Source organism: Coptis chinensis, chromosome 6, assembly GCF_015680905.1.
Source record: "Coptis chinensis isolate HL-2020 chromosome 6, ASM1568090v1, whole genome shotgun sequence".
In the NCBI taxonomy this organism is placed as follows: Eukaryota; Viridiplantae; Streptophyta; class Magnoliopsida; order Ranunculales; family Ranunculaceae; genus Coptis; species Coptis chinensis.
In genome coordinates this window covers 10826275-10848854 of record NC_141461.1, presented here as the reverse complement: position 1 = coordinate 10848854, position 22580 = coordinate 10826275, and the positions used below count along the sequence as shown (strand labels likewise).

The window sequence follows — 22580 nt, the reverse complement described above, 5'->3', positions numbered from 1 at the left end:
TCAATAAATGCCCACCTAACATATGACATCATCAGTCATAAAACTCAATTCCAAAACTTAAGGCGTGGAGAGTTCTAAAAGGGTGCGGTAAGTTTTGTTTACGTATTATTGAAATTTATTGTATATATTATTTCAGAGAACGAAGGAATATCTTGATTCAAGTATTTTTGGTTTACGCGTTATTAATTTCATTGATGTATAAGTGTCATAACGTTGTGTATCGTAAAAGACTGAAAAAATCACAAAGCAGTAAATACACGTATACAAGTATACTTAGAAAGGTCCTAGCCTAAGTCAAACATGCTAATAGTCCTAGACTTATCCTAATAGACCGAATCATAATTTTAGGAAAGAGTCAAATTTTCGGGTCAACTGGTCAAAGTCAACCCTGGTCAAAGTCAAAGTCAACTCTGGTCAACTGTCAAAGTCAACCATGGTCAAACTCTTCTAACCCCAAAAGCCCAAAGCCTAAAGCCCATAGTCTAAACTTAAGCCAAAAATAAAAATCCAAAAGTTAAAAGATATTAGCCCACCACGATTTTGGCCCAAGCCCAAAGTCGATTTTGTTACTGTTCATCTCCTTCCTCTCAAATTTCCACCAACTCCTCCACCACCGGCCATCGATGACTAAAACAAACCCAGCGGTTTTCATCCCCACAAAAACCCCTACACACCTATCCTAACAATTCATGATTTCATCATACTGCAAAAATCGCATCCCACGCCATTAACAACCTTTGGAGCTTCGACAGCTCCTCTTCAGCACCCAATCCACCACCAACACATCCACCTTAACCCAACAACAATCTCCCAATAAAAACCAAACAACAAAACATTCAAACAACACATTTAAAATCAGGACGGTTTGGGGTCTTGGTCGAACGCCATTAATGGCTGTTTCAAGGCTTCCCCTCACCCAATCAACCCAAACACCAATTCAATACACAACTCTTCACTACCATAACCAAACATCATCAATAAACATTCAATTTTAACAATTCAACATTACCACAAATCAAATAAAAACCATACTTCAAACACACAAAAAAAAGAACGATTTGGTGCTGATGGCGACGCCATTGACCACCGGTGTCCAGACTTTAACAGCTCAAAGCTAAAATTCATCCTAGTTTATCTACTGTATTGTTTCACAAAAGGTATCTAACAGAGTCGGCACCATTAACAGAGTCGGCACCCTTTAACAGAGTTTACAAGATAATCCAAAAAAAAGAAACCAGTATTACGATAGCAGAAAACAATTATTTAAAAAGTTCGTCTGACTACTCACCGTTTAAAAACCAAACAGCTTCCCGAAAGTGAAACCCGAAAGCCCGACGTCTACTGTCACGCGAAAAGATAATCTTCCTCGTTCAAAACTTTTCAGTAAAACTCTCCCTTTTTTTTTTATAAACCCTTGCTGTGTTTTTCCCCCAGAAACTCTCGTGAGAAAACTCTATTTTTTTTCTAGTTTTTAAAACCTCCCCGAAAACAAGGGTTTTAGACTTATCTACTTACTTACGGGCTTTTATCCAAAACTACTGGATATCCTATCTCTATTTTATTTATTTACATTATTATTATTATTATTAATAGTAATATTATTATAGGAAAAGCAATTAAAAGACGGGGTGTTATAATATACACACCTTAAAAGGATCTCGTCCCGAGATTCAAGGTAGAGTGTCAGAGAAAAGCTCAGGGTGCATCTGCCTTATCTTATCTTCAAGTTCCCAGGTCACGTCATTTTCCCTTTCACTCCACTGCACTTTTACCAAGTTTACAATCCTCCTCCTAAGGTGTTTTACATCCCTATCTATTATCGTGATAGGCCTCACTGTAAAAGTTACATCATCGTTCAACTCTAGCTCTGCTGGCTGAACAACCTCAGTAGGATCTTTCACACATTTCCGTAGCATAGACACGTGGAAGACATCATGAATCATCACTAAGTTAGGCAGCAAAGCAAGACGATACGCCAAACTACCAACGGAGGCTACTATCTCGTATGGTCCAATATATCGTGGACTCAACTTTCCTTTCATGCCAAACCTCATAACTCCTCTCATAGGGGAAACCTTCAAAAACACAAAATCGCCTACAGAAAACTCTACCCGTTTCCTCTTCAAATCTGCATAACTTTTCTGTCTACTCTGTGCTGTCTTAATCCTTTCTCTAATGACTTTAATATGTTCAGATGTCTCTCTCACTATCACAGCTATCAAAAAGCTAGAGCATGTCCTTTTTCAGCAATACGACTTTCAAAGACAATGCTATATGCACTAAGATAACTTTCCCATTCGGCTAATCTGCTTGATTCTTGTGCATTACAAAATACCTTGCGTAAGGGATACTCAGTATAAACTCTGACCAACCTCCCCTGGAAGTATGGTTTTAACCGACGAGTGGCATGAACCAATGCAAGTGCAATTTTTTCCATCTTTGAATAACGAGACTCAGCTCCGGTTAACGTCTTACTAATAAAAAAGACGGGTCTACCATCATCGACGAAAAGAACAGCACTAACAACTTGAGTTGTAGCTGCTAGGTATATGCCAATAGGTTGACCCATTGAAAGACTTGTCAATATAGGAGGACTGACCAAGTATTTCTTCAGTTGTTGCAATGCCATCTCACAATCAACGTTCCAAGTTGCCGCCCCCTTTAAAGTCTGGAAGAAGGGATGACAACGATCGAAATATTTAGAAATAAATCTATGAAGAGCGGCAAACCGACCAGTAAGTCGTTGAATTTCCTTCTTATTTTTTGGTGATGGTATATCAATAATGGCACGTATCTTATCAGGATTAGCCTCAATACCTCTACGAGTCATGAGGTATCCCAGAAATTTTCCCGAAGAAAGGCCAAAAGAACATTTGGCGGGATTAAGTCTCATGTGATACTTGTTAATCCTATCAAAAACAAGTTGAAGATCGGAAAGATGATCCCCAGTAAGCTTTGATTTAACGACTATATCATCAATATAAGCCTCCATTATTATTCCCAGCAGATCGGAAAAAATTGTATTGACAAGCTTTTGGTAGGTTGCACCGGCATTTTCGGACAAAAGGCATAGCGATTGTAGCAGAAAATGCCTTGGTCGGTAATGAAGGCGATGAACTCTTGGTCATCCACATTCAAAGAGATCTGGTAGTACCCTGAAGAAGCATCCATGAAAGATAGGCGTTGGAAGCCCGAAGTGGCATCCACCAGTTCGGAAATTCGTGGCAATGGATACGGATGAATCGGACAAGCTTCGTTAAGGTTTGTAAAGTCAATACAAATTCTGATTTGTCCGTTCTTTTTCGGCACTGCGACGACATTAGCAAGCCATTTTGGGTAAGTAACTCGTCGGATAAAGTTAACCGCAAGTAGCTTATCAATCTCCTCTTTAACTTTAAGCTTCCGATCAGGTGTCATTCTTCTTGGTTTTTGGCGAACTGGCCTGAAACTTGGATCAATGTCAAGTTTATGACAGGCAACAGAAGGGTCTATTCCAGGCATTTCCTCAATTTTCCAAGCGAAGATACGCTTATTTCGCTATAACAGGGAAACCAACTCTTTTGTTCTATTTCGAAAGTTCAAACCGAAATAAAAGTGGTTTCTTCTGGCTGAATCTCCTACTTGCACTTCCAAAAGTCGATCCACTATAGGCGCCCCCTTGCACATGAGCCTCAATATTATAGATGGAGGCGCGCTTGGTAAGCTCAGAACTTAGGCGGGGCACTTGCAAGGATCGTATTACCTCAAACTTCAGATTTTTTATAGTCATCCATTGCTTTGTCATGACAGGCATGGGCAGATACCTTGTCACTACGAACCTTGCAAATATGCCCAGAGAATGGGAAATTGACACACTGATGAAATGTGGAGACTACAGCCCCCATGGAATGTATCCAATCTCTGCCCAAAATTGCGTTATAGTGGGATCGACAGTCCATCAATAAGAAATCGAGCTCAACTTCTTTGTTTATTAATTTGATTGGTAAGGTAATTCTTCTAACCGCTGAAGATGTTGTCCCATCAAAACCGATGATAGGATTGTCTTCGGCGATGATCATACCCTCGCGAAGTTGCATCTGAGAATAACATCCACTGAAAATGACGCTGGAGGTGGCCCCTGTGTCGATCATTACCCGTTGAACACGAGAAGCACCTATAGACATAGAAATTATAACTGCATCATAGTGAGGGTGATATACACCAAGGAGATCATCATCAGTGAATCGGAGGGGCTCTTCTTTAGAAGTCTCGGTCTGGATTTCTTTGACAAAATCGACTTTGTTGATACGGTTAAATTCACCAACATAACTAACTTTCAAACGCTTTTGATTCTTACTCTGACTTTTGGAAAGAGACTCAACATGAGAATGGGAAACATTAATGACATGCTCATAAGTTGCAAAGAATCGACAATTTTTGTTAAGAGTTTTTAATAAGATATTCATTTAAAAGTCCTTTCTCCACTAATTTTGAATCCGACCGGAGAGAAGCGACAAAGTTCGTCTCATGGCCATAGTCATTATGGAATTTACACATGAAAGCTTTGTCCCCTTGTCGCTTTGGTATCTTCTCGAAAGTGGATAAAGGCGGGGAAAGAAGATTCCCACTTTTCAACTTCTCATATATAGCGAGTACTTGGCATTGGCGGGGTCGGTTTTAGCTCGGGTAGTTTTTCCATCACGATTGAAATTAACTTGCTTCTAATTGTCATTCTTTCCATCGTTATGTTGTTGATCCGATCCTTGCTTCGAACTTAAAATTCTTGCGGTCAAAAAATCTTTACTCGAATATCTTTGTCTCTTCTGCTTTTTGTCGATAGGTTCTTCTCGATACGGATGTGTTGTTTCAGCCCTAACATACGGATCGTCACCGAGTTTTAGGGACATCTTTAATTAGAGAGTGGTAAAGATCTCTTACAATGAAATTGAACCGTCTCTTTCATAATATAATGCTTCTTTAAAGGCGAAAAGAAGCATCCCATCGAAAACTTTCGGAACATCTGCGCTACCTTTGAACCTAGTAACAAAAGTCACGTAACTTTTCATCACGTTGTTGTTTGATGTTCAAAAGTGAGTCGACATCCTTTGGCGTCTTGCAATTGTGGCAGAAACGATTAACAAACTGATTTTCTAGTTCATTGGATTAGTGAATTGATCTTGAAGGCAACTCACTAAACCAGGGTAATGCATCTCCCTTTAGAGTTGATGGAAAGAGCTTACATATGAGTAGGTCATCTCCACCCAATAACACCAACTTATTTTTGAGCGATAGAACATGCAAGCCGGGATCTCCCGGGACTCATCATAAAGTTCAAAATTGGGTTGTTTGAAGTCGGGATGGTGGTAAGCTTCTTGAATGTCGTCGAAAACTTATCAAATCGCCATCATTGACCGCCAAGTTTTTCATCCTTACATCCCTTGACTCTCTATCGTTAAGTTCTTTTGCAATCAACTTTTTCAAATTTGTTGTTCGTTAGAGTTAAAGTATTGGCTCGAACATTGGGCGCCCCGGTCGTGCCCATGTAGAGAAGGATACCTTCCATTATCTCTTATTGGAGTTAGAGATCTTTGGCGGTACCCACGATCAACTCCGACCGGTGATTGTCTTAATCTATCCTGTAAACCGACCTGTCTGGGCGGTAGTCACCCTTGGCGGGTGGTCAAAATAATTATACCACTTCTCCATGTTTTGTTGCTCTTATGCGGGATGCCGCCTTCGATCGTGTCGGACATATCTCGGATGGCGGTCTTCCCGAAATTGCTTCTCGAGGTAAATCTTCCCTTTGAGATCGGACATGTCTAGGGTAGTAGTTATCCCCCGCCAATCCGATTCTCCCCATAAATGCACGGGTAATAGGGTCATTACTCTTAGAGTGTGCACTGGTTGATTGTGTTTGAGAAATAACACGTTCTTTGAGGGCGATGAAGTGGTTCTTCAAGGCGGTCCCATACACTGGAATGGCTGCGTCCGCCGTGGGTCGCCTTGATGTTGTTGAATTTGAAAGATCGTCCACCGGCCTTTGCCTCTTTGCCGACTTCCTTTTCAAGTTCCTATTTAAATTTTTGACTCATCGTAACTCCCGCTCAACCGTATTAGGGGTGAATTGGTTGTTACTATCACCCTTTCCGTTAGTTGGCGTGAGAGTAATGTCCACGTCCATATCCATGTCAACTGAAGGATCAACATGGATAGACGGCGGACCGCATGGAGGATTACTTACTTGTCGGTTTTCTTGTTGCAAAGGCTGTTAGGGTTGGTGCTTGCGCGATTATGCGACCTTTTCGCGATGGCGGAGGCGGTGGCGGTTCTTACTTCTGATCGGATGTTGAGAATTGATCCTACCACTAGGATCAACTTGATTGTTCAACGGTTCTTGCATTGGCGATTTGAATTTCGCGGGTTCGCGAGTATTATTAGCGGGGAGGAATATGTCGACTATTTGGTCCGCTTCTTGTGCTTACCATCTTGATTGTTTCACGTGATAATGAATTCTAAATTCCCTGAGGCGGGCCTAATTATGTTTGACGGCAAGAAACCGCTTCAACACAACGAGAGCAATGGTAAAGAACGACTAAGAAACAGAGGAATTTGATGTTGGGGAGATGAAATGAACCAAATAATGGGCTGCCCTCATGCACCCAAGATCTATTCTCTAGGGATCAAGTTTCCACGTAGTTCCTTATGAAAAATAATGTGGTATTTATATAGGTGGAGTAGAGAGTCCTTGTAGCTCAAGTAATCTTGTTGCTTGAGTAATTGTGATAGAATATAACTGTCGGTGATAATTATCTTTTGATAAGAAATGAATCCGGACATAAATCAATGTATATTAGTGGCAAGCCATGTGGCTAAGGTTTGACCTTAGACACATAAGTTAATGGGCTTGTACATTGATCCATGATATTGCGAATTGGGCTTTAGCCCTGTTGATTAAATGATTAAAATAGAGACCCCTACTAATGGACGTTTGCCACGTAGGTGGGGGTCGAAACACAAAGTTTTGAGTCTCGCAATTCAACAAAAGGACAAAATCAAATTAAAAGTTTCACGAGCCATTCAGCCTATATATATGAGGGCGGGGGGGGGGGGTCTTAGATATTCTCCTTCAGCATTTTCATGTTTTAGCCTCCGCTTAGCAGTCAATTAGTTTTTCATTTCAACACTTAAATTCTGTCCTTTTTATTTCAGCAGCTTAAATACTGTAAGTCATTTTCTTCTTAATGAAAGTCATTTCTTTTCAAGTTTAATTTATGTCCTGCATTTATTTATTTAATGTATACAACAAGTTTAATTATTCTTCCAATAACCATGAGCTAATCCCCCTCTCTCAGGGGGAGGGTTATATATGCTGCTCGTGTGAAAATCCGAATTGACTCTTTAATATTCTAGAATCACTACTTAGGAATTAAGTGTAGATTAAACATCCGGTCCCAAAATGACCGGAGGCGTACAAATTTGGAGTCTTTGATGCCCTAGAACGGTCTGAGAGAGACTCAAAATGTCTCGTAGCGACTCTTTTTGTGTCAATGACTCTCCAATTTGTCGGTGATGTAGAATCGAGCAAGAGCTGAAATGATATTCGAGAGATGAAATATTAGTTCAACTTCTTATGCTAGCGCATGAATCATTTCGAGAGATGTAGGCATTTAGCTAGGAATCAATATTTCGGCGTCGTCTCGGATTTGTCTATGAACTTCGAGGGCGAATTAAATTTTAATAGTGATGTGGTAATATAAACTGTTAAAAAATGATTCTTGCATGAGCATGATTAACCCTCTCCCTGTTTCTCTATATTTGTTTATTTACATCGAAATCACCGTTAGTAATTTACATTATTTATATTTCGGTTAAATTAATTAAACCAACTGAAAAACCTAAAATCCTACTCACCAAAAGTTGTAATTCCAGTTGTGAACCTTGCCGAGCCCTAAGGTTTGGACGATCCCTTACTCGACCTATCCTACCAAACTCACGTGAGTAAGGTAACTTGACTAAACGAACGACTATACGGACTTTGGACTTTGGACTTTGGATTTCGGACTGTGGACTTCGGACTTAAGTAACAAATAACCAATAACGTACAATTCAGCGTTTTTATCAATGACCCAAGATGAAAATCAGGGCTAAAATTACGTGTTTGTAGTGGAAAGTTCTCATGCTGAGTTGCGCCAGAAGAACATCCAGCAGCATATGACGCTCCAACAGGTTGTGAGTTGATGTACGGCTGGGGTGAAAGAGTATCAGCAATGACAATATTCTTTCCTTTATCTGCTCGTTGGGTGGTTGTAGCGAAACTCGTTGCATCGAATGAATATCTTCTTTGTTTTCCAACGTGAGTCGTGAGTTAGGGAAGGAGGATATCTGCGATCCCTTTGGGTGGCTGAAACTCGTATGACATGACAGATCTAAAAACTTATGTGGTGTGGGCAGGATAATAAGGGGCAACAAGAATAGTAGATCGTGTTTGGTTGGGCGTTTTTAACCGGGCTTGGGTTGGGCTGGGGCTATGTATTAGTAATTCAACAAATAAAAATGTTGACTGTTTAATTAGGACCGAGGTGCCCATCTCGCTGCATAGTCTAAGAGATTTCGTACATCACAGTAAATGCCCCCTTTCGGGTGGGCCCGGCAAATACAGGGTCGAATCACTACGCGCTTAATAGGCCCACGCCCCTAACAATCCATCAAATTTGATGCCCCACTAAGGTTACAAGCAGGCGCTACCCAGCTCGGCGAAACTTATTGTGACAAATTGACTTATTTAGTGTTAGAAACACATTCAAGCACCCGATGTGGGACTAAGGTTTCAACTTGCGATTGAAGATTAAAGATTGGTCTCTGCTTTGCTGCTCCTCGAGCATCTTCACCACAAAGGTTTTTCTTCGGCGTGACTATTTTATGTTTACATGATAATATGGGTGAGAGTAGTGCATTACAAATTAAAAAGACATGAGCTGCATGTTGAAATGAATTAATCATGAAATTTTATGCAACTTTATAGTTTGGAGACAATGTTTTGAATACCTTCCTTAGATCTTTATCAGCTATATTATCGTCTTTCTAATCATGTCTGTTTGAATTGTTAATGTAAATGGTTATTACGATATATTGAGGAAAAATATTCGGTTCAATATCTTATGTTCCTACTTCCTGTAAAAACAATACACTGCATCCTGGAGATCATCATCTTATCAACATTTTTTCCAACTTTTGTAGCCAGCTCAGATGTGAAATTCAATTTTTTTTGCAATATCGACAACCCAATTTTTCATTTCTTTTTGGAAATGGATACAAGTGCCAAATAAAGGTTGTTTGCTATGATGATTGCCATGAGCAGGACATCATCTTCACCCATATGATATGAGCATGTATCATTCACTATGTCATGAAGTTGCTTGAATGTGTCGAGGGACGAGGGAAAGTTCTTATACTTGGCATTGTCTAATTTTTATTTATCACTGTCGAGTACAGGTTTGAGGCTCATATGGAAGTTCATGTTGGATCAATTGATGATGAAGATGATGAGCAAGGTATTGCTCATATGATTGAACATGTGGCGTTTTTAGGAAGTAAGAAGCGTGAAAAGTTACTTGGAACTGGAGCAAGATCTAATGCTTACACAGATTTCCATCATACGGTGTTTCATATCCATTCACCTACTAGCTCAAAGGTTTTCTATGCTTTTCAGATCGGATTTATTTTCTATGAAACATTTGAAGGAACTGTACTAATTCTAGTTTGAGTTATTGGTAAAACAATGTTAACCTGGTATCAGGTGCTAGTAGCAGGTTTTGGATTGTGCCATGTGTCAGACTTAGTTGAATCACGTAATTAAAATCTTGAGACAGCCATGTTACTATTGTTTTGCCATCTTTCTAGTATTTAAGGCTATTTGGTAATTGTTTTCTCAAAATATGTCAATACTTTTCATATTTCTCTTTGAATAAGAAATATCATATCCTATAGTGAGTAGTCACATGCTAGGGTGTCAGAGACCTTGGTCCTATCATTCTGTGTATGAGATACCCTGATTAAAGTGTGTTGGTATCTAAGTTACATTGACACGGATAGGTGTGTCCGTCTCCGACATGGATACATGGCGAAATTTCAAAAATTGATGTATATCTCATACAATATGTGTCCGACACAGATCGTGGATACATATCTGACAATTTATTATTTTTGAAATATGGCGGTCCAAGTTACATAGGTTGGTATATGTCTAAAGGTGTTGGTGAGTGTGATAAGGTGTTTGACAAGGCTAAGAGTATGGTTGCCTTCTCTTATAGATAAAGACACTCAAGTATGTGTTGCCAAAGCTAAAGGATCTAGAAGTATTCTTGGCATATCACTACATATCTAATCTTTTTTTTGTTTTTAAAATTTTGAAAAGGTAGTAATACTTTCATTGATTTAAAATATATAATTATATTTTTGAATCAAATACAATGTTTGTTTGTCAGGATTCTGATGGGGATCTCCTTCCTTTCGTTCTGGATGCTTTGAATGAGGTACGTGTAAATATTGTAGCAATTCGCATAAGATGTTGTTTTCTGTTTAAAGTTTAATCACCTTGACATGGCCTTCTGAGGTTTTTGGTAATATTTAATCACCAAAAAGTACACATGATATAGGAATACAATAAATATATATCAACACAAATATCTCAACTTACTGACGTCCGTTTTAAAGATAATCCTACTGACAGTAAGTTGACGTTCGTGCTGTCATATAGTTCTTTAATGAAAAATTTATCAGTTGTACTTTTCAGTGATTACTTTTAATGAAAAATTTATTTCCTCTCCAAAATTTCCTAAAGATACTCCTATTTGTATAATAGTACAAGTTAAAATGGTAATTCTAATCAAGTATACTTGTATCTTTTTGTGAGTACAGATAGCATGTCACCCTAAATTTCTTGCTTCCTGGGTAGAAAAGGAGAGACGAGCAATCCTATCAGAACTACAGATGATGAGTATCGTGTTGATTGTCAGGTGAGTAGCATGATCTAAATGTAGACCCCTTTAAAATTTTGATCATAGTTATCAAGTCGTATATCTTCCTTTATTTTATTTTTAGTGTATCGAGTATTGAATCATATCGTGTATCGTATGGTGCACTTGAGATAAATTTGTATAGTTTTATATGTGTTTGTGCAATGTGTTTGTAAGTTTCATCGACAAAGATAACATATATAAGGTTTATCATGTACACAATTAATAATGTATGGTAAGAAATGTCATCATTTTCAATTACTAGACGCAAATTATTATTATACATAAAGGTCTAGGCTAGCTCTTAGTTGAGCAAGTAAAGATATCTTTGCGTTAGGTCGTTGGTTATCAATACTAAAACCTTAGATGCCTTTCCGCCGCTTAGAAAGGAAAATTAAAAACTAAATGACTCAAACTTGTTTATAAAAAAAATCATGATTTAATGTGATAAACTGTCTCGCTTGATATATCGCGTATCGTATCGTATCGTATTGTATGATACGCTACTTGTATCATGTGATTCTTATAATTTTTGGTATGGTAGTGTGATGCATATCACTTTGCTTTCGTTATGGTACATGTTGTATGATACGTATCGTGTATCGTACGATATTGACAACTGTGATTCTGATTGGGATGTGCATATAATTTGTGCTTTATTGGTCAAATTCTTATTTAGTTATTATAATGTTTCGTGCTTTATTGGTCAACTTCTTATGTAGTTACTATATTGTTTTCCTTTGGTTGATTTGTGTGCAGTTGTTACAGCATTTACATTCAGAAAACAATCTGAGTAGAAGATTCCCTATTGGATTAGAAGAACAAATTAAGAAGTGGGATGCAGATAAAATAAGGTGATTTCATGAGCGTTGGTATTTCCCAGCAAATGCTACCTTATACATAGTGGGGGATATTGACAACATTACCAAAACAGTTGATCGAATCGAAGTATGGATTACTTATGTTGAATTTACCCATTTTCTTTTGTTCAAGTAGTTTAAACTAGATATCTGCTTGTGAGAAAAGACATTGTGATTATGGTTATGTTTGTATGTTGCAGTGATCTTTATAGGATATTACTGAAAATTTCAGCAGCGATCATTATAGGATATCACTGAAAATCTAAGTTGTATCGTGCAGGCTGTGTTCGGACAAACAGGCATAGAAAGTGAGAAAGCCCCAGTACCCACTCCCAGTGCATTTGGTGCCATGGCTAACTTTCTTGTTCCAAAACTGCCATTGGGATTATCTGGAAATTTACCAAATGAAAAGTCATCTACTTCTATGGATCAACCTAAAATGATAAAAAAAGAGAGAGACATGCCGTCCGTCCTCCTGTTGAGCACAGATGGTCTCTCCCGGGATTTGGTGAGGCTTATAATCCCCCACAGATCTTCCAGCATGAGTTGCTTCAAAAAAATTCCATCAATATGTTCTGCAAGGTATGAAGAGAATCAATTTCTGTGTACTACTTTTTCTTTTTTGAGATGGCATCCTGCATGCAGCTACACACATCAGTTGGGGTACATGTTATAAGAAAAGTACAAGAATATATTGTACGAAACTTATTATTGTACGAAATTATAAGAAAAGTAATTCTTCATATTTATAATATAAGAATATATATAATATAAGAGAGAAAAAATATTTATCTTTTCGATGAAAATTTGTTCACAACATGGGAGAAACCTCTCTTTATATTTCGAATTGAAGAAGGGGTGCCATCATCTATAGTGAAGTGATATTCCGATTTCCACAATAGAATCATTTCTTTCAATGTCTCTCCAAATACTTTGAACCTATTTGATGTGTACGTGTTGCCAAACTATTCCATTGAAGGTTTATATGTCTAAGCTAATATGTTTGCGGTCTTGAAACCAAGGTATTACTATCAAAGATGCCTAATTTACTACATCAATATTTGAAATTAATTTAGGGAAAGTAATGGGTATGGTAGTGTTGGACGAGTTTACTGATTTCTGAAAATGATCCGGATGCCTCCTTGAGGCGTATGCCGAGGTGAGGCAGACTTAACGCTATGTTCAGCGCAGATAAGAAAATTGCGTAATAGTCCGAGTAGACAATGGATTTACATAATTTTCGACTGGTTATCAGTATTGAGTTTAGAGAATGAGAAACCTAACTTCAATGTTGTACTGATGTTATGAAAGAGAAATCACTGATTTTCTTTTCTTTGGTTTTATTAAATATGTTAGAAAACTGTAAATTTATCTAATACTGCTAGTAAGCTGTTTTTGTAATGAGTAGTTCCTTAATTATTCTGGAAAGGTTAATTATGTGCATTCTCTTGATACGAGAAGTTAGGACACAACTTAGCCTGGGCACAGGGTTCAAATTGTTAGTGGTGAATCACTTGACCTCCTTACACTTCATTGGCTTGATTGTTATTGTTTTATTCCTCAAATAAAAAAAATAAAAAAAAAAAAAAAAAAAAAAAAAATCCTTGATGAGTGTTGATAGCCTTGCGTGAATGTAAACTTATCACTTACCGGAACATGTGGAAGACTGGAAGTGATTTAGAATCTGTTATTTGCCTTATTTGTTGAGAATATTCTGCAGGTTCCCGTGAATAAGGTCCAAACATATGGAGACTTGCGCACTGTTCTGATGAAGAGAATATTCCTTTCAGCTTTGCATTTCCGGATTAACACAAGATATAAGGTGCATTCTTGTATCATACATGATTTTCTGTTTTTGTGCTTGGTTGTCCATTGATGTTATTGCTCCGTGCACAATGCAATCCGCAACAGTTTCGCAAGTCTTTGTTATTATTCAGACATCTCTAGTTACTTTCTTTTGATTGTTCAAAGTCTTCATCCTTAATTATTGGTTCCTGTCCAACATGAGTACTTATTTATACACGGTCCGTGCGGAGTGCAAACGCCACACACACACAAACTGGGTGCCGATGGGGATGCTATGGATGTAACTGTTGAGGGCTTATATCTGCTGAAAATGGATTTCTCATTAAAACGTTTTCTTAAGGAAATAAACAAGACGCTGTTTTGAGTTAACCCGGGCCACAGACTCTGTTCTTAAAGTATGATCGTCACTCTGATGTACATGGTCCTCATTTTTTGTTAATAGACTTGAATAGTGTTGCATCATCATTGGAACTTCAGAGTTTAATACATACAAGTGAAACGTAACAAAATTCATAACCGCATACTTTTCTTCTAGGGTTTGATTGCTATCCTAGTATCCTAAATGAAGGAGACTGAATATTTAGTGTTTTCTTAAGAAGTATTTTCTGGACACTTTCCTACTCAATGATAAAAGGGTTAGTTGGGAAGGTCTAAGAGGTGCTGTACTATTTGTGTTTAATTCGGTATAGGAAGAAACTGCAATATCTTATGTTTAACGTGTAGTGATTGATATCTCAAACAGAGCTCAAATCCACCTTTTACGGCTATTGAGTTGGATCATAGTGATTCTGGAAGAGAAGGGTGTACTGTTACTACTCTTACGGTAACTGCCGAACCTAAGAACTGGCGGAGTGCAATTAAAGCCGCTGTTCACGAGGTTTGCATTCTGTGCTTTCTATACCCGTTCTTATGATTTAGGTGGCTAGTTTGAGTGAGTGTTCTTCAAATATTGTATGTTGAAAACAATCCGCAGATAAATTATGATCGTTGGTACTTATCAGGAAGAAAAAAAGAAACCAAAAACAGAATATGGTTCTGGGTGACGTTCAATTTCGGTGACTCAGTTGCTTAGCTCTCATTGAAATGCTCAGATCAGAAGTAGTATCTGAAATTTATAACTGCGCAATGATGTTACTCTCAATTCATAGATTGATCGAAACCATTTTTCAAAGCTGTTAGTTATGTGAATTGGCAAAAGAAACTGTTTTTCTATTTATTTATAAGTAAGAGAACTCTTACAAAAAGTAAACGATATTATGCATCAAAATATCAAATTACATTAGAAATTCCTTGAATTATTTTCTTGACCGGATTTGGTCATACTTCTTAGCTGAAATTTATGGTAAAAGAATTTGTACGGCTTTTCTTGTAGATGTATCGTCTGTTCACTGCCTTAAGTCAACGAGTAAGGCATCATTCATTCTTGTATGTGTGTAGGTTCGGAGGCTTAAAGAGTTTGGAGTTACAAAAGGGGAATTGACTCGGTACATGGATGCACTATTAAAAGATAGTGAACATCTGGCAGCTATGATAGATAATGTCTCATCTGTGGATAATCTGGATTTTGTCATGGAGAACGATGCATTGGGTCACACTGTCATGGATCAAAGACAGGGACATGGATGTTTAGTTTCTGTTACTGAAACAGTTACACTTTTGAAGAGGTGCTTCCTTATAATGTTCAACGAGAAAATATTTATTATGTGTGTCATCCTGGCATATTCAAAGGGTTTGAACCTTGCTACAGTGAGATATAATTGCCAGATGATTGTTATCCACGTCTTCCTTCTTGCTAAACATAACTAATGGTCATATTCTGCATGTAACTTGGCATTTGAGATTTTCATGGTGAACAATAAACATATTCATCTCTCTAATACTGTAAAGTTTGATCTTCTGTAGGTCAATTCTGCTGGTGCAGAAGTGCTGGAATTTATCTCTGACTTTGGAAAACCTACTGCACCTCTTCCTGCAGCCATTGTTGCCTGTGTTCCCAAAAGAGTGCATATTGATGGAGTTGGTGAAACTGATTTTAAGATTTCACCTGATGAAATCACAGCTGCTATTGGAGCTGGTTTGGAGGAACCTATAGAACCTGAACCAGAGGTATGCTTCCTCATGAACATTACCGTTTTCTTTGTCGGGAAGCTATAGTACCATAGTTCTGGTCCTTGTTTCTTTGATTTTGTCTTTGTTGTTTTGTTATATTTTGTGGATTTTGATTTTTAGGCAGCATTGTTCTCTATTTTACTAAATAAAATAAATACAACCATAATCCATTCTTGGATCTTGAGTTATGTTTCTTTTTTACTTCTATTTGGTTTTGTGTCAATGCACGAGGAATCAGACCTTGTAAACACTTGACTTTTTCTTCATAAGCTCTTGTGGATCTAGTGAACTTAAAGTACTCAATTACATACTTCTATCAAAAGTGTTAAAACTCTGTCAATTGTTGAAAACTATGTATCACCAACGTCGATAAAACCCCCTTAAACCCAAACTTTTTTTTTTTCAATTCTATTGGTCTTTCTGGCCCTGACCTTGCCCAAGTCATTTCAAAAGACCCAAACATCTTATACTTCAGCTGAGAGAACAAAATTAAACCATCCATTGCTTTCCTGAAAGGTGTTGTTCATTCAGAAACCGATGTCAAAACTGTGATTAGACGCACAACAAAGATTCTTGATCAAGATCCACAAAAACGGCTTGTACCCAACATTGCGCTGCTGCGAACTCATGGCGTACCAGATTCAATTATTTCGAAGCTGTTATTGTTAAATGGTAGCTCATTGTTGAATAGTGATTTGTTTAATAGGAGTGTCGAGGAAACTAAGAAAAGGGAGTTCGACCCTTCAAAATTTGAATTTGTTATGGCAGTCCATGTATTGTCATCCTTTAGCAAATCATCCTGGGAAGCAAAGTGTGAGATTTATAAGAGGTGGGGTTGGTCTGAGAAGGAGGTAAGCACTGCATTCAGACTTCAGCCTATGTGCATGGAGATATCCGAGAAGAATATAATGAGCACCATGGAATTTCTTGTGAACAAGATGGGTTATGATCCGCTACTAATTTCTAAGACCCCTGTGGTTCTATTATACAGTTTGGAGAAGAGGACTATTCCGAGGTTATCAGTAATACGAGTTTTAAATTTTTAATCACAAATGGTATTGTTGTGGAAGATTTCAAATTGGCTACTTTGTTACGTATTTCTGAGAAGGATTTTTTGAGGAAGTATGTCACCAAATTTGAAGGTAAAATTCCCGAGCTTTTCAGTGTATACCAAGGGAAGACAAATGGTTTATGATTTTTTTGCAGCATCAGGTGATCTTAGTAAAATGTAACTTGAGAAATTGAAGGCGGATGTATAACCATGGAAGTCCAATCACAAAAAGGTATAGAGAAAGTTGGCTGTGGTGGAGTTCATGAGTCACCATGGTATTGACAGTTTTGCCTTTTGTGCTAGACCTAAATCTCAATCCATCTTATTCATAGAATTTCTTTTTTTTTTTCGATAATTTATAGAATTTCAAGCGGTATACAAATGAATCCTTCTAAATCTCAATCCATCTTATCCATAGGATTTCAAGCAACAATGAATCCTTGCTCGCGAAATGGTTCTTTCTGAATGCATTGCAAAGTTCGTCAACCTACAAACATTTCGCTCTTGTAAACCGATTCATACATTGGTATTGGTGACACTCAAAACTATGCAACGACTCAGAGTCAATTGGCAATGAGTGGAGCAGCCTCAAGAACATATACATTATGACGCAAGGCTTTAAATGTCCTATGGTTATCTTCTCACTAATAAAATAGAGAAGTGTGGGGCCCAAAAGACCCCATCCAATGGTAGGTAATCATTCTTACAAAAATATGACTTGGCAGATCCAAGTGTTTGGAGGGTTTGTGCAATTTTGTTGAGTGCAATCAATACCATGAGATCTATTCAAAAATCAGTCCAGCCAAAAATCAACAATTGCGGCTGGGCTTGTAAACTGTTGAGCTAGCCATAAACTGTTGGGCCTCAAAATTTGACATGGTATTGCACAATTGGCTGGACCAATTGATGTTATGGATCAATTGAGTTTATGGATAATGGGCAATTGGGCTGGCCTGGCGCGACGAGCTGTCGGGGTAGCACCGCAGGCGTGTCGAGGTCTCGCGAGCTGTAAGCACGGGCATACCCTAGTACTAAACATCTAAAGAGTGACTATGCCCGGATTGGTAAAAAAAAATCTCATCTAAATCTATTAATGCACAGTGGGCGAAAATGCTCATAAAGGATTTCAGGGCGCGCACATCATCACAATTTTTAAGTGGGTACACAAAGTTAATTAAAAGTCAGAACAATATTTTGATTATTTGTGAGTCTACTACAAATTTTATCAAATGTTGGATTTGCTTGAGATTTGTTACATGTTCTCGAGATACATATAATAAAAACAAAACAATTACACGCCCAATTTTTAAACCAATTCGCGATAACTATTAATTATTCAAACACAAAATTTGAATATTAAAAAAAAAAAAAAAAAAAAACCTTCGACTTCAACTAGGAATCCTAAAAACCCAAAAAATCTTGGACTATTATTAACCAAATAAATAAAAACACCCAAAAGCCAAAACCCACGAGTTCTCAACCTCAACAAAATGAAGAGGTCTCTCATTAACGAAGGAAAAGGAAGCAATTTTCATCAACGAAAAATATATTCACAATTCGCCAGTCCATTGATTCGTAAGGTTTTTTTTAGTAATCTATTTTTCACTATTCTTACAAGGAATATATTGAGATATATATTAAATTTTGAGTTATTCTTATTGTATTTTTTTGTTAGAGATTTCTTTTTGTAAGAATTGTTTTGGGTAATGGATGTGAATCATTTTCCATTGAAAAGGGAATTTTGTGTTGTTAAATGGGGAACATTGGAGTTCTTCTACGTTTATGCCACCGCAATATTAACTAGCAAAGTTTCCACTGTAATCCATTCTTCTCTTATTTCACATTAAATTTTCACGTTTAGTTTTAATTAATTGCCGTTTGAATTGTTTGTTGAAATGTCTTGCCTTAATTTTATTCATTTTTTTTAAAAATCTCAATCTGTGTCTTCTTTGTTTAGTGGCAGATTGAAGAGATTATCCATGTCAATGGGACAAGAAATTTGAACCACCCAATCGTGGTGTTCCTTTCCTTTCGAATTTAGACATTGATTTCTCAGAGTCAAGTGACAAAGAATCTATAGTGTTCTTAAAACCATATGAAAGAGTACCATTAGTTCATAAGCTGTACCATGCTAAAACTAATGAAGACTCGAAATGGGTCAAGAATGTGATGATTACATTAGCATGGTACAGTTATGAACTTCTTGGAATATGGCATCTTTTTTAGGTCACCCGCCTCAAATGTTGAAGCCCGAGATAGAGTGCTTGAAGCAGGGTGGAGATAGGTCTTATGTAGTTGATCGTGCCCCAAGTCATGGAAAACAAAGTGAGGACTTTGAACGGTCTTATTTCTTTCCGTGTTTAATAGCTCTCAATTGTGTCTATCGGTTTGTCTTACAATTTATTCAGTTATATGCAATATTAGTTTCTCAAGATACATAATTAGAATTTGTGCAGGACACATTTTTATGCGTTCGACATCTCAAACACTTTTGTACAACACTACCATTTGTATAAGACTGCACTTTTGGACAAGATGAGAGCATAATTCTGCAGTTGATTGGCTTGCACCTAATAACCTCATTAAGCAATGTAGACCTAGACCTTTCCCCTGAATAATCTTCAAGTCATTTTTTTGTTATTTGGAGAATGCGAGTTTAGCTTTATATCATAATGTACAAACATAAAACATAGTTTCAAAAGCTATGGTGGCGTTATCGAGATTTGGATAGTTAGATTTCAAGTAACATACTCCATTTGTAGGTATGAAGTAAACAATATTTAGTATTTTGACATTATGTTCTTTGAATATCATGCTATTATTATTTTTCCTTCAATATTCGTGAATTCTAACTATATGTATTATTCTCCTATTGTTGTGTTGTTTTACTCTTATGTGCTCAATTCCTTAGATGTTCATATGTTTCATAAGGACTGTATAATTCTTAGTATATTAGTAGAGTTATACGTTATATTACAGTACTGAAATTTATAAGTCTCAATTTTATTGATTAAGTTTTGTAACATGTCCTTCATCATATCCTCATTTGTACTACATTGTGATTACCGCTATGTCAAATGCACAGTGCGAGAGCCTTTCTTTTACTACGAATCTATGACCATGTTCGTTTAGCATCTAATCATAAGTTCAACAACTTGCAGGCCTTGAAGTCACATTCCATTAATGTTCGTGAGTTCATATTTGGGATCCAAACAATTGAGTTTGATTTTCTTTTGTATCACGAACATTGTAGTTTAGGAGACCAATTAAAATCAAGATGCTTTGGATTCTTTTTAGGGGTATCAAGACATGCTTGATCGAAGCATTTAAGAAGTCTTTGCTTGGAACTTCTTGGTGAACTAATATATAGAAGTTAACATTACTCATCCCTTATAGTTAGTAAACCAATTGGTCCATGGTCCTTAAGAATCACTAATGTTTTGGCGTTTATAGTCTATGTCTCTACGGGGTTGTTTTTTAATTAAACGAAGCAATATGTTTTCTTACTGATGGAAATATCTTTGGTTTAATCTAATAATGGTTTCATATATTTCCACTTTTCAAAACTTAAATGTTTCTCATATACTTTCTTTAGACATGAATGGTTGTATTATTTATTGGATTGAATGTTACTTTTTTGCAGGTTATTAGGCTTGACTGTGATAATAAAAGAGCGTTGCACCTGGGGAGGAGAACCAAGTACCAACTATATATGATCACACATATTAAATTCGACACACGTAGAACTTTTCAAGCAATTACCAATTCAAATTTTACGTACCGATGCCATTCTCCTTTTGCTCCATGGTTTATGGCCAAGTGACCATCGTGTGTTGCATTGATTTAGCTTTTCTCTACAAGTATTTCATTATGACTGCTAGATCACTATCTACTCAACTTATAAATCCCAGTAAGTATTTTTTTGGAAAATGTTTTGTTACATTACGAGTTTTTATTTGGCATTAAGACCACTTACAATAGACTTTTTAGATCTTTTTTGTGATAAAGAACTGGACAACTCTCGATAAGTGTTAATTCTTTGTACACTCGCAATGTCTGTTTTCTGATATCTAAATTTTATTTTAAAAACATGCTACCACTGTATCATGTAGAAAAATGTCCAACACCAGTAGAATGTTTTTATTAGGGCGAGTAGTTACTCGATGCAGGAATATTAAGTGGTTTTAGTGATGGCTAGATAAATGACGATTCTTTTCAAAAAAATAAGTGATTGAATGTTCAAAGTACTGCATGGCTTTCAGTTTATGTTGCAGCACCTTATGTTAGTATTTATGCTTTGGACAGGAGATACGTTGTAGCAGACTTATACCTGATGTATGTCTCCACAAGTTTGTACTAACATGGGTATGTTGGGTTTGTTGAATGTTTGATAAGTGTAAGTCTAACTGCAAGAGGAAGTGTCAGAGTAATTGGTTAGAATTATTTAAATAATAGTATGTTTGTTTTTTTTGCTGATAGTATGTTCGTTAAACACGAGTCTGTAAGGGTCTGTACAAGTTGGTATAACACCAACCCGTATTTGAACCATACATCCCGACTGTTTAGGATATAACACCAACCTATATAACATTTCTTTATTTCGGTCTGTTGGCATCGGCCCTTCTCCTGGCTATCTTTACAGAATATATCCATAGCATCAAGTACAGTGTGTGGGCCAACACTACCAATGGAAATAAGAAGTTGGATGCTAGATGCCAGGAGGCTCAGGAAAAGTCTGGTGATTGTCATGTGCTTCATATTCTAAGGACAACTTCCTACGTTCCATGTTCAACATTTTGGTTTAATTAGGTCTCTTCTCTAATTTTCAGGTAAACATCAGTGGGCAATTTGTGGGTCTCGCATTGATGGTGGGTCCAGTTGATTTTAACAAGACTGTAGAGTACTAGCAACAAGATATATAAGTGGAATGGATGCTTCTCTCAGTTCTCTATCAAGTGGCACATTGTAAAAGATGCACCCGGCCAACTAACAGTTTGTCGAAGCAAACGATAACAAGCCTGTGACAAACAGTCGGGATACCCAAGAGGTGGTTTGTGCTCTGACGGTTACTTTTATCAGATTCTGGAGGCTCTATCTCCTCTTACCAAATAAATCACATGATTATATTGTATAAATCTTAATGAAACGACTTATTTTATAAGGTACCCTATTTATAACACTAATGTTGCTGCACCCAAAAGTAGTGTTTTCTACATTAAATTGAATCTAGAAAAAATAATTTAACAAATGAACAAAACTAAAGAAAAAAATTGAGTGTTGTTATTTTCTCTGTAAGAACAGAGATTGAAATCTATTGAGTGAGTGGGATGGAATATGTCTAGATTGATGCCATTGACTTGGAGATTGGGTTTTGGCAGGAAATTAACCGTTTGGTTTGGGGATGAAGGACAAAGGGCTTCAGATAAACTGATAAACTATTCGAACATTTACCAGATCACATCCACTCAACATGTTTTTGGTTTTTTAAATGACTACTTACCCACTCACTCAACGTGTTACAAAATGAAAGACACATATAAAACTAAAAACACCACACTTTAAAATGGACCAGGCCAGTTTAGTAGTTGACTCTAAGAATTTTGTAAAGCTTAATCCAAAAACACAGGTAAAGCCCAAACATTTAAAACATAACAATGAAACCAAAAGGTAACAACCTTTACAAACCAAAGATTGCTAATGCTAGTATGCTACCAGTCACCGACGCTAAGAAGAATGCAGGAAGAGCTTTTAAACCAACCA

General features: G+C 37.1%; 1 protein-coding gene across 19 annotated transcripts; it reads left to right on the top strand.

The window, feature by feature from the left end:
- Nucleotides 1–8591: 8591 nt before the first annotated feature.
- On the top strand, nt 8592–22031 carry LOC147491413 (stromal processing peptidase, chloroplastic-like). Of its 19 annotated transcripts, none has more exons than XM_086565416.1 (11): nt 8596–8918; nt 9472–9530; nt 10464–10511; nt 10897–10994; nt 11754–11848; nt 12135–12436; nt 13575–13676; nt 14403–14537; nt 15098–15324; nt 15563–15766; nt 17239–18720. In XM_086565416.1, the coding sequence occupies exons 6-10, from the start codon at nt 12425–12427 to the stop codon at nt 15750–15752; spliced, it is 666 nt and encodes a 221-aa protein (XP_086421542.1). In that variant the 5' UTR covers nt 8596–8918; nt 9472–9530; nt 10464–10511; nt 10897–10994; nt 11754–11848; nt 12135–12424; the 3' UTR covers nt 15753–15766; nt 17239–18720. The 19 variants fall into 19 exon arrangements, 12 of the variants coding, with proteins under 12 accessions (XP_086421533.1, XP_086421534.1, XP_086421535.1 ...); XM_086565415.1 differs by lacking the exon at nt 17239–18720 and adding an exon at nt 15890–15976 and having other exon boundaries at nt 11754–11942; XR_015198288.1 differs by lacking the exons at nt 10464–10511; nt 10897–10994; nt 11754–11848; nt 12135–12436; nt 17239–18720 and adding exons at nt 20464–20730; nt 21126–21185; nt 21463–21558; nt 21650–22031 and having other exon boundaries at nt 8592–8874; nt 9472–9670.
- The last annotated feature ends 549 nt before the right edge of the window (nt 22032–22580 follow it).